The following is a 12,291-nucleotide window of genomic DNA, read 5'->3' on the forward strand; positions in this document are numbered from 1 at the left end:
TTTGTAGGAAATAAGTTAACCAACATTTTAAGGCTCTGGTATGTTTTTTTAAAAACGTAATATTCATTTTACGTTTCCAGCCAAAAGATTTTTATATTTTTAAAGACGTCTCTTCTGCTCATCAAGCTTGTTTATTTGATCCAAAATACAGCAAAAGCAGTAATATTGTGAAATATTTTACTGTTTAAAACAGCTGTTTTCTATGTGAAAATATTTTAAGGTGTAATTTATTTCTGTGAGGGACTGTGAGGGGGGGTCAAAATATCAAATGTCACGGATGTATGTCAAAGTTGGATAAAGTCAACAGATTTTACTAGTAGACCTAACAATCTCTGTTTGAAAATATCAAAATAATCAAATAATGATGCTGCCCTCTTTCTGAACTCCATTTTACCCCCTGAAATTTGGCTCTGAATCTCAGGTGAAAATTGCTGTTTTGAGGGGGCTCTACAAAATAGTGGATTACTCAGTAAATATACATGCATGCCATTAAATATAAAAAAAAATAAAAATATTGCACAGTGTACAATGTATTACAGTGTCCAGACCCAAATGATAGTAACAGGATAACAAGTCTGTCTCCTGAAACGGCTCATGTAATATTTATTCCAATGTCGAGCATTTTCCTCTCCTCACCCTGACACTTTGTTGAAATACAAATACAACAACAGAAAACCGTTTTTGACTTTCTTTCTTCCCTAGGAAGAGCACGATCGTCCGATTGCTCTATCGTTTCTACGAGCCCCAGCAGGGCAACATCTTCATCTCGGGCCAGAACATACGTGACGTTAGTCTGGAGAGTTTGAGGAAAGCTGTGGGCGTCGTGCCGCAGGTGAGGCTTTGCAGATGTAATTATCACCTCCTCAGGGAACATTTGTGTTTTCTTACTCTTTAAATATAAGTATCTGATATAAACTACTGGGAAGGTACCATGGGAACCATAATTAGACTTAATTTAAGGCTATGAAAAAAAAATATGAGACTTATTTCATCTTCTGAGAAATCAAAATGTAAATATAATTTCAGGACGCTGTGCTTTTCCACAATACCATATTTTACAACCTGCTCTATGGGAACATCAACGCCACCGCAGAGGACGTGTACCATGTGGCCAGACTAGCTGGGATCCACGACGCCATCCTCCGGATGCCTCATGGGTACGACACGCAGGTCGGAGAGCGAGGCCTGAAGCTCTCAGGTAACTTTCTGAAGGAAGTGGAGAGCTCCTTTGTTTTAGAGGAACAGGATGGTTTCTTCTGGAGTGATCTAGAGCGTGTTTTTCCTGTGACAGGTGGAGAAAAGCAGCGTGTGGCCATCGCACGGGCCATCCTTAAAAACCCTCCCATTTTGCTGTATGACGAGGCCACATCTTCACTAGACTCGATCACTGAAGAGGTGAGAGCACACTCGTGTGCCAGTGAAGTAGTAGATTCCTGGATAACAGGTATGACATGGGCATGAAAACTGAAGCCGTCTGCAGCCGGCTGTACACATGAAAACACAGGAAGCTGGGAGTTAGCTGTCAAGATAAATAGCTTTTTTTTGCGTCACATTCAGAAAGAAATCTGTCGAAATGTACCACTCAGATCACTAAGAACAGACTATTTGCTGTTAATTTACTCATTCTCAGGCCATTCAAGATTTTTCAGATTAATTTCTTCAGTAGATCAGTAAAGAAGATTTTTTAGCAGAAACCGTGGTTCTTGCTGATTCATTAAATGACATTCACCAGCTGCCCCTTCCTGAGAATTAAAAAAGAAGCATATCCCATGGCTCCTGACGAGGGCTTATGAAGTGAAATGATCGGTCTGATCATTATTTATGACATTAATACTGTAATCCAGAGCCTCAGACAAAAATGGAAATCAGACTCTTTTCTTTGAACTGATTCTTTAAGACGGTTTGTTTTAGTGGACTGGTTCAATTAACTAGTTTGTTTACACAGACATGCAATGAAATGTATGCAGTTATATTATTAAAGCACTGCCTGTTTAGCCCCGCCCACCGATTCTACATCACCGCCTGTTTAGCCCCGCCCACCGATTCTACATCACCGCCTGTTTAGCCCCGCCCACCAATTCTACATCACCGCCTGTTTAGCCCCGCCCACCGATTCTACATCACCGCCTGTTTAGCCCCGCCCACCGATTCTACATCACCGTCTGTTTAGCCCCGCCCACCGATTTTACATCACCGCCTGTTTAGCCCCGTCCACCGATTCTACATCACCGCCTGTTTAGCCCCGCCCACCGATTCTACATCACCGCCTGTTTAGCCCCGTCCACCGATTCTACATCACCGCCTGTTTAGCCCCGCCCACCGATTCTACATCACCGCCTGTTTAGCCCCGTCCACCGATTCTACATCACCGCCTGTTTAGACCCGCCCACCGATTTTACATCACCGCCTGTTTAGCCCCGCCCACCGATTCTACATCACCGCCTGTTTAGCCCCGCCCACCGATTTTACATCACCGCCTGTTTAGCCCCGCCCACCGATTCTACATCACCGCCTGTTTAGCCCCGCCCACCGATTCTACATCACCGCCTGTTTAGCCCCGCCCACCGATTCTACATCACCGCCTGTTTAGCCCCGCCCACCGATTCTACATCACCGCCTGTTTAGCCCCGCCCACCGATTTTACATCACCGCCTGTTTAGCCCCGCCTACCGATTTTACATCACCGTCTGTTTAGACCCGCCCACCGATTATACATCACGTAATAGTGTGGCTAAACCCCGCCTCTGCAGATTATCATTGCCTGCTCTTACATCACTGCCTGTTTAACCCCGCCCACTGTTTCACACACATTGTGTTCATAACAAGAGGCAAACACTTCTACACAGAAACCAAACAATAAAGATGCTTCAAAAACAACTAGATGCCATTGCAAACAAGGCAGAGTTCAACACAGGAATTTCAGAAAGATTGAAACTAAAAGACGATGCTTTTCGATTATATTGGATCTGACAGTAATGTCTAACCACACAAGTTTGAGTTAGTGTTTTTATAACATGATCACTATTGCTTTGTCTGTTATTACAGATCATTTGATGCTTTTTATGTAAACATCTTGATAACATTATAAGTAGACCTTAGAGAACCAAACAAAATAATAAAAAGGCAGTTCGTGACCACTCTAAGCCAGCCAGTGAAACTGGAGTTTGCCAGACTGAGAAGGGTTTTGTGTGCTAAAAGACTAAACCTGTTTGGTTTATCCGTCTAGTTTTTGAACTGTTTAGCCGTGTAGAGCTAACCACCATCACTAACAGATCTTTAGAGATTGAATTACCGCTGATTTTCCCCCGATGCTTTGGGAACACTTTTCATTTGATATTTACACTAAGCTTTTTTATTTTCATGAGGCTTTATGTCTTATTATAGTTAAGGAAGTGTTTGCTCTGTTGGCTTTCAACAGTGTTTTAATGTATCTTATTGTCAGAGGGTTTTTCATATAAATCCTGTCAATCATAGCAACGCTTGTTATTGCAGGGAACCGCAGACGGCTTCTTAATCAAACATCTCAAAAACATCAGCAAAGCTTTTTTCAGCCTTGCGGATTCATTCAGAGATGGATGGATAACAGAGAGACATTAGTATGATTTCTCTCTCTTTCTCATTTTCTTTCCAGAATATTCTGACTTCCGTGAAGGCGATGGTGAGGGACAGGACATCTGTCTTTATTGCACACCGGCTGTCCACCATTGTGGATGCAGATGAGATTATTGTACTAAATCAGGTAAGCTCTTCTGAATCTGTACATGTGTGTGACAGGAGCTGAAACATCCAGAAATCATGCACGGAAGCCAGTGCTTAATTCTCATCTCCTCTTAAGAAACATAAAATTACCAATCCCCACAACTATAATGATTCAAATCAATGTTTTGCAGTGTATTCAACTTTCAGGTGAGTTTTGATGATTTTATAATGATCACTTAAAGGTGTCTGATGTCCCCAGAGTGTATGTGAAGTTTTATTTCAAAATACCCCACAGATTATTTTTATAGCTTGTTGAAATCGGCGCTTTTAGGGTATGAGCTGAAATGCAACGTTTTTGTGTTTGTCCCTTTAAATGCAAATGAGCTGCTGCTCCACCCTGCCTTTTCAGAAGAGGGCGGAGCTTCAAGAGCTCATGCTCATTCATACCATCAACAACAAAACAGGAAAGTCTCACGCAATCTGATTTTGCAGTGCAGTCAGCGTGTGTTTATGACGGGGAGCACGGCGCGATTAAAATAACGACATAGTTGGTCTCATGGTGACTTTGCGTGCTATCACATTATGAGCTCGACTTCACATTGCTTTCATATGCACATTTTGACAACCACATTTTAGGGGAGTCGTGGCCTAATGGTTAGAGAGTCGGACTCCCAATCGAAAGGTTGTGAGTTCGAGTCCCGGGCCGGCAGGAATTGTGGGTGGGGGGAGTGCATGTACAGTTCTCTCTCCACCTTCAATACCACGACTTAGGTGTCCTTGAGCAAGGCACTGAACCCCCAACTGCTCCCCGGGCGCCGCAGCATAAATGGCTGCACACTGCTCCGGGTGTGTGCTCACAGTGTGTGTGTGTGTGTGTTCACTGCTCTGTGTGTGTGCACTTTGGATGGGTTAAATGCAGAGCACAAATTCTGAGTATGGGTCACCATACTTGGCTGAATGTCACTTCACATTCCAATTTATGCTCATTCTGACAGCATTAGGGAAAACAGGCAGAGACAGTGGTAGCTTTAGCAACATCAGCCTTACAGACAGCCAAGAAGCTCCATTGGAAAACAAAATATTCTTTTCTTTACAATGTGCATGCCAAATGATGATAAATGAGTGTAAGATTCCGCTTCTTTTGGGTTATTATAGAAAGATAATGACATGCATTTACACTGCGATGCAGTTTGTGGACAAGTGTTTTTTTCCTGCTTTCACCATGTGTACAGGCTCAAACCCAATCCCAATGCATCAGTTAGGGAATGCATTCGACAAGTGGACTTGACCACTAGATGCCCTGACTAAGACATATCAAACCCCTCGTTCTTGCTACGTAGCAACCTTGTCAAATGGTCTTCCTTTGATACTCTGTGTACTGTGTTTCACGTGCAGGTCAAAGTCGTGCATGAAACTCGTGTTGAAGCCCTAATGTGAGTCACGTGAAAGGGACCTATAGGGAAACATTAGCATCCTTCCCATATAGAGTTTGGCCCTGAGGTTCAGGTGTTTTTGTGATAGTATGGTGATTGTGGGATTGCTACATTGAAACAAAAGTGTGATGAGTTTAGTTTCAGATGTGTAGATGGGATAAAAGCATTCATGTGAATGTCTCTTGTGTTTCTTTCATTGCAATGATGAAGAAAGCTCTCTCAGTGCTGTCCTTGTGTATCCTTCTGCTATTGAGATCCAGGCTGTTGGTAGAAATGAGCTTGTGAAATGATGACTATTCTCCAAAGTTGCCCTTGAAATGGGTGTGGAGCTTGTCAGTGACACACTGCATTATGGCTTATGTCTTGTTCAGCATTAATGCATTCATGGGAAATGAAAGACCTCACTTGAGTTTGTTGCTCCAGTTTGCATAATGTCTGAACTGCACAGTAGGGACTGGTTATATGTTATCAGATTCCCCAAATAATTAAGTGCTTGTTTATTATATTACAGTATATCCGAAAAAAAAATGCATTGTCTAGATCAGCGGTTCCCAAACTTTTTTTCCTGCACACCCCCTTCTATGTCCCAACCGGGTTGGCGCACCCCCAATCCCCACAACGCAACAAAGCTGTCTTTTATCGCCATATAAAGAGTCATGTTTAATCATGCGCAAATAACCAGAACACGCACGACAATAAAAACATCAACAAAGTTTCAATATAATGCAACAAAGCTACGCACAAGCTTCCACTTTTAAAAGGACGAGTGACAGACACAGGCTCAGACTCAGTAACAGAAAGCACGGTTATTTTCAGCCGCGTAAAAGAAACATGGCCACGAATTCAAATGCGTCCCACCATGCTGAACACAATTCTTTTTTTTTTTTCAGTTTTACAATTATTATTATTATTATTTTTTTACATTAATTTAAACATTTACTTAAAAAACATTAGGCTATAGCTTATATTTCTTATGTTAAATTATTTTGTGTTTCATATATTATTTTCAGACATGAGCAGACCTACTCGCATAACATTACGCATTTAACGAACACATACAAGCGCCCACTTTGGCAGAATTCAATCAACAGCCATTAGTTCGGTAAAATTGAGCATCATAATGGACAAATTTGTTTTTAAGGGAGAAAAAAAAAGAAATGTGAAAAATGCCAGCGAATGAACACGTATAAAAAAGAATAGTCGCAGTATCAGTAGTGAAGGAGGGTGCTGGATTTTCGGTTTGCCTCGCAACCTACTTGAAGAAGTTCAGGCAAATGGGAACACCATATATTACATAGCAATCATCCTTAATTGAAGAAATGTGGCAAAACATCTCTGGAGAGAACCTTATATTATTAAATTCGAATGTGCTTTCCATATTTGGATCAACATAGGCTACATTTGTGAATGCACATTTTCTGCAATGTCGCATCAAGTCATGCTCCTGTGCGCGTCTTACAGACTGCATCTTAAGCCATATGTTAAACTTTCAGCGTCCGCGGGGAGTCCGCTAGGTAAGCGTGACGTAAACATCGTCATGGTGTGGAGGCTCTGAGAGGACGAACGCGTGCCTCCCATATTTTATGACCGCACGGACAGGTGCGGTGGTCAGTAGTCTTCAAAAGCACAATTGCACATGTAGAGGCAGTGTGAAGAAGCCCATTGCTACTCGAATCTGTGCAATCCGCTTGCACTTGGACTTGGACCGTAGTGCGGCCCAGTGGGAAAAAAGGTTGAGAACCACTGTAACACAACGGTTATGGAAATTAGAACGACAGTACATTGAATTAAATTGTAATTAAGTTACAAACGATCCACATCATTAAAGAGAATAAGCTCCGAAATAGATAAAATAAATAAAAACGAGGATCAGTCTGAAACTTTTCAAGTGCGACAATAAAACTAGCCTACACACGATCCACAACATAATTAAGTTGCAAAGAGCATAGGTACAAACATCAAATAAAATAAGAGGATGCATCTGTAACTTTTCGAGTGCAGCGCAAAAGTCGCTCAGCCTGCAGCGAGAGAGAGATTTCCTCCAGATTTTTTATTTGCTCATTTTCTTTCTCTATTCTCTTCGTCTCTGTTGCCTCCAAATCCTCACTCTCTCTTGGCCCCTCTCCTCCTGACTAACAACTTTATCATAAGATGTCAGACTTGACAGTTTCTCTGATTTCAGCCAGTTAAGCATATTTATAATATATATTATGGAATGAATGAAACGAGTTGGCACGCATATAGCAGCCTAGCCTGCAGTACATAAAAGAATAACAGTGCGTTTCCATCGAAAACTATTAAATTATAGTTTTTTATTTAAAATTAAAGCGATTACAAAGGAAATGTTTACTGTTCATGTTTTTTATTGTAAGGAAAAAACCCACTTAAAAAAAACAGACCGCCATTACATTTTTCCTCTCGCTCACCCCCTGGTGGCAGCTCGCGTACCCCTGGGGGTGCGCGCACCACACTTTGGGAATCCCTGGTCTAGATAGAAACCTACCTACAAAGTCATGGTACTGTGAAAAGCTTTAGGCACTTGTGTAAAAATGCTGTATTTATTTGGCTTACTTGATTTAATTGATCAATTAACCTCTATTTAACTGAATTAAATCCACATTTGGTGCACCCACCCCTTGCATTTAAAACCTTTTGCAGGTAGGCTTCTACAAATGTCTTGGAGACAAACTAATAATAATGCATTTACATAAAATGTGAAATTTTATATTTTACAGTAATTTTCTACCAGGTAAGTGTGCATCGATGCAAGCTTTCTGGGCTAATATCATCCTGATGCAAACAATAAAATGCTAAAAGTACTGTCTATGACAGAAATGTGCGCTGTCATGATCTAATTTAATTTGTTTGTAGTGTGTAGTGATTTCTTGACGTAATTATGCAAGGCGACAGTGTATAAATTGAACAAATTATCTCTTAGATTACACATTTTAGAATACTTTAGGATTGCGTTTAGAACAAACTTTTACCATCATTTGTTTATTTGATGTCAAACTCATTTACTTTTCTTGCATAAAAATACAAAGAGGAAGAAAATAAATGTATAAAAACACACACAAAGACATGGCGACACATTAAAGTGTCGCACATTACTATTTTTTTTTTTTTTTGGTAATCTGATTACTTAATCCAAATGACATAAAATCTGTTACATCCCAGCACTAATCAGGACATAGATAATTTAGTACTGAATAGCCAGCATGTTTAGCATCCCTTCCTTTAGTCTGTAGAAGAAACATGCAAGTTGATGCATACTCCTGGTGCTAGCGTGTACATGTGTTCATACTCCTGATCTTCAGCTGTGTGAGAGCGGAGGGCAGCGTGCGGGGGCTGGACCATTTGATTTTTAGCTCATTAGCAGTGGAAATACCTTTTGCCCAGTGCTCAGCGACACCTTTGTTTGTCTCCCATGTGTGGAGACCTTTTCAATCCGGATGCGTGTGGGGGGTGGAAAAGAAACTGAAGCAAATATTGTTGTGAAATCTTGTCTTTTCCTGCCAGTATCAAAATGGGTCATAATACAGTGATCCAAGCTGTAAATGACACCGCTGCTAAAAATACGATCAGTGTTTGAGTCTTGCTTGGCAAAAGTGGCGTCGTAATTGATGCAAGTAACTAGCAAACAGCCGAGAGACTGGTTGATCTGTCATTGTGAAAGCTGTGTTGCTGGAAGTCTTTTAAGAGGCGATGCTGCATGTACGCCCACACCGCTGCATCCCTGCTCCGAGTCTCAGCTCTCTTTAGACCTTTCTCAAATATTACACACTGTCTCTCTGTCAGTGCCCCTTCATGGCTCCAAATCTCTTGTTTTGCCCAGTTCGTCCAATTTGGATGCAGCTGCACAGTCGTTCTGCCTGCAGGCGTCTTTATGCTGCTGAATATCAAGGCGTCAATAAAAGAAAGCAAGCTTAAATGCTAAATAACAGCCTCTGGCCTCCTGAAACAATCCCAAGGCTAAGCCTGCATAAACACTCAGGGTTTTTTCTTCTTGTGTGTGTTTATGAGATGGTTACTGTGCATCGGTGCTGTTCTCCCACGACTACCCTTGCAGAAAAATAGATTATAGTTGTTAACCTTGCATGATCTCAACGAGTCTCATGGAAAGTCAAATGATTATTCTGAGGTCGAAACATGTTAAGATGCATGCATCTGTGACATAGCGATTACATGATGTAACTCTGTTTGTAAAACAAAGACATTTTTCATTGATAGTGTGCCATTGCACTGCATTCAATACAGACTGCAAACTCAAGGCTGAATTTTTTCCTAATTTAAAAAAAATTCGGGAGCGCATCAAAAACAATTAAAATGTATTTAAAAAAAAATTTTCCTCAAAAAAAAGGATGCAATGGGACATTCACAATCAGCATTATTACATTTTTGTTTTTATTTTAAACAAAAAAGTCCAGTAGGTTTATATATATATATATATTTCTGTCAAGACTGAATTTATTCAATAATTATTAAATCAATTATATTTCAAATGTCTTATTGTGTAACCTGAAAAAAAAGTTCTGCATAATGCAGGGCTTTTAAGTATAAACAAGTCTGAAATACATCAGGACTCTTATTTTGTAATGTTTATGCTATTCTACTTCAAGCTACTCATGCAGACAGTTGAGTGAGATAGTATGTGCAATTTTACATCTATCTACATCATAGTACAATACAAAACAACCTACAGCTAACACTGTCAGAATTCATCAGCAGTACATCATAAAGGTGCAGTATTTATTGATTGTGAACTGCTCTGAAACCGCTTGTAGAACGCACAGCAGCGACATGCTTTTACTTTGAATGTGCATTTATTTCAATAAATCATAGCCTTGTTCTAGTTTTTCCACCCTCAAAATTAAAATGACCTCTCAACCCTCTGGTGCTTTTCGGTCACTTTTGAATTGATTTAAAATCACAGCTTCATCGGAATGGTACGAAACTTGTGACTTTTATGGCATTTGGAATGTGAACACACAAACATGGAGACCATGATTCGAGCAGACTTAAGTGGTTGTAAAAAAAAAAAAAAAGTCACACTTGAGAATTTGTGTGTACAATCTACAAATCTGACACAATGCAGAAGAAATGACACCACAATGAAAGGGTTATACGCTGAAACATCAAGAGTGCAAAACAGACACACACAGTTTTACACACTCAAATGAATTGGTATGGCTATATAACCATATATCCAAAACGAGACAGAAAACTGAAAAAAATAAAATAAAATTTGTTCATTTTTGTTACATTTTTAATAGACATTTTAAGGTTTGTATAACAAAATGCTTCCTCTGTGTTTAGGTTTGACTGTAGTAATTATAATTTAAAAACTGACGCTTCAAATCAACATTTCAAACAAACAAACAAACAAAAAATCTAAACCTTGACAAAATGTAGTTTTTGAGAATGTAAATATATATCCAAACGCACAACTAAATAAAAAAGTATTTATGTCTAAAAACAATTAGAGAATTCATAAGCCTTTTATATAGAGAATATATAGAGAATCTATGGGCTAAACCATGGAGTTGCAGATGTTTTTCTTATTTTGGTCCCACCAGGTGTCACTAATCTGGCTTCAAAAATTAGATTTTAAAGGCATCGACTCTTATCTTAACATGAAATACTGCATTCATTAAAAGTAACAAAAATATGTGAGGAAAAAAAACAGTATTTTCAATGGGCAGAAATTTGTCATAATTACTGCATAAATATTAATTAGTGGCATAAAATTATCTTAAAATAAAAAAAAAATTAGCAAAAAGTTACATTTTAGGTGTCCGGTCACTTCTGACCGTGAAGATCACAGTGTGACCCCCAAATGAGGGTGAAAACACTTTAGTTACATACAATGCAGAACTGTATTAAAGGATCAGAAATGTATAACCAGAAAGGTTTCCCGCTCAGGTGATGATGCTCGGCTGTAATCGCTTTTTAGGAGGAATTCAGAATCAGCAGGATCTCTTCTCCTCGGTTGTCAAACTGTGTTTACACACTGAAGGTGTCTCTCACTCACGTCTTGCGGTCTCTTGTTGTGCCGCAGGGGAAGGTGGTGGAGCGCGGCAGCCATCGGGCTCTGCTGGAGATGCCGGGCAGTCTGTACGCAGACCTGTGGAACACACAGAACAGCAGAAACACCAGCAGCAGCGGCAGCGGCGGGCCCGAGCCCATCCCCGAGCGCCTCTCCCAGAAAGAACAGGAGCGCAAGAAGTTGCAGGAGGAGATCCTGAACAGTGTGAAGGGCTGTGGGAACTGCTCCTGCTAAATCTGACCCTTCACCTGAGCGTCTGGACCACAGCCAGGGCCTTTATTGTCACGTGCTATCAAGATGATCTGTAGCACTCTCTTTTATGTCAACTGGAACTCTTGTAAGTTGTTTTTATTATTGGTGTGTACATATTATATATGAGATGCGCTGAGAAGTGCGTTGTATAGAGTGCACATATCACCGAATAGATATTTTGTCTGTTGAATTACTTTTGATATGTCTGGACCGTTTTGGAGCTTTCTCTATGAACATTGTCTCTATGTATTTAACCAAATCTGAGTTGCAAGTACATTTAACAAGTTTGTATTAAATAAACTTCCTTCTTCGAGTGTCTGGGAGCAAGCGTTTTTTTCAGCGAATCTTTCAAATGAAGATGAAGCCAGATGAAGCTTTTCATCATCGTGTCGTCCAAGGGCTTTATATGCTCCAGGATGTCCATGAAATCACTCGAAGTCATTGTGTGAGGAGATATTCATTCAGTATAGAGGAGTTTCTGAAAGATGTAAATGTGTTTCGATCCATCACTGAATCATCTGAGGGGTGCTGGGTCAATGTCTGTCAATGTACCTCTGCTGAAATATTTTACTGCAGTTATATATTTTACTTAAAAAAAAAAATAAAATAAAAATTATCAGAAGTGTCAAGGTGGTGTTGATTGATTTTTAAGAATAAGTAGTGATGCAGTTTTGTTTTAAAGTGTTTTAAGAGAGATGCAGGTAAAGTGGGACATTAATCAGTGTGAGTGTTTTCTTGATTTACTAAAAATGTATTAATTATGGATTGACATGATGTTCTTGTAATACCGTGGGATATATTATGGAAATATTTTCTTATATAATAATAATAATAAAACAAAATATACACAATGTTATTTTA

The 12,291-nt window shown here is 39.8% G+C and overlaps 1 protein-coding gene across 1 annotated transcript in view; it reads left to right on the forward strand.

Annotated features, from left to right (window-relative positions):
- LOC132114295 (iron-sulfur clusters transporter ABCB7, mitochondrial) overlaps positions 1–11,748 on the forward strand; it is a 37,203-nt gene extending 25,455 nt beyond the window's left edge. The window contains exons 12-16 of the mRNA XM_059522407.1: positions 703–832; positions 1,027–1,198; positions 1,292–1,395; positions 3,632–3,739; positions 11,191–11,748. Coding sequence (XP_059378390.1) covers positions 703–832; positions 1,027–1,198; positions 1,292–1,395; positions 3,632–3,739; positions 11,191–11,412 — 736 coding nt within the window. The 3' untranslated portion in view covers positions 11,413–11,748. The remainder of the gene's footprint in view (positions 1–702; positions 833–1,026; positions 1,199–1,291; positions 1,396–3,631; positions 3,740–11,190) is intronic.
- The last annotated feature ends 543 nt before the right edge of the window (positions 11,749–12,291 follow it).

The sequence above is a fragment of the Carassius carassius genome, chromosome 33 (assembly GCF_963082965.1).
Source record: "Carassius carassius chromosome 33, fCarCar2.1, whole genome shotgun sequence".
Lineage (NCBI taxonomy): Eukaryota > Metazoa > Chordata > Actinopteri > Cypriniformes > Cyprinidae > Carassius > Carassius carassius.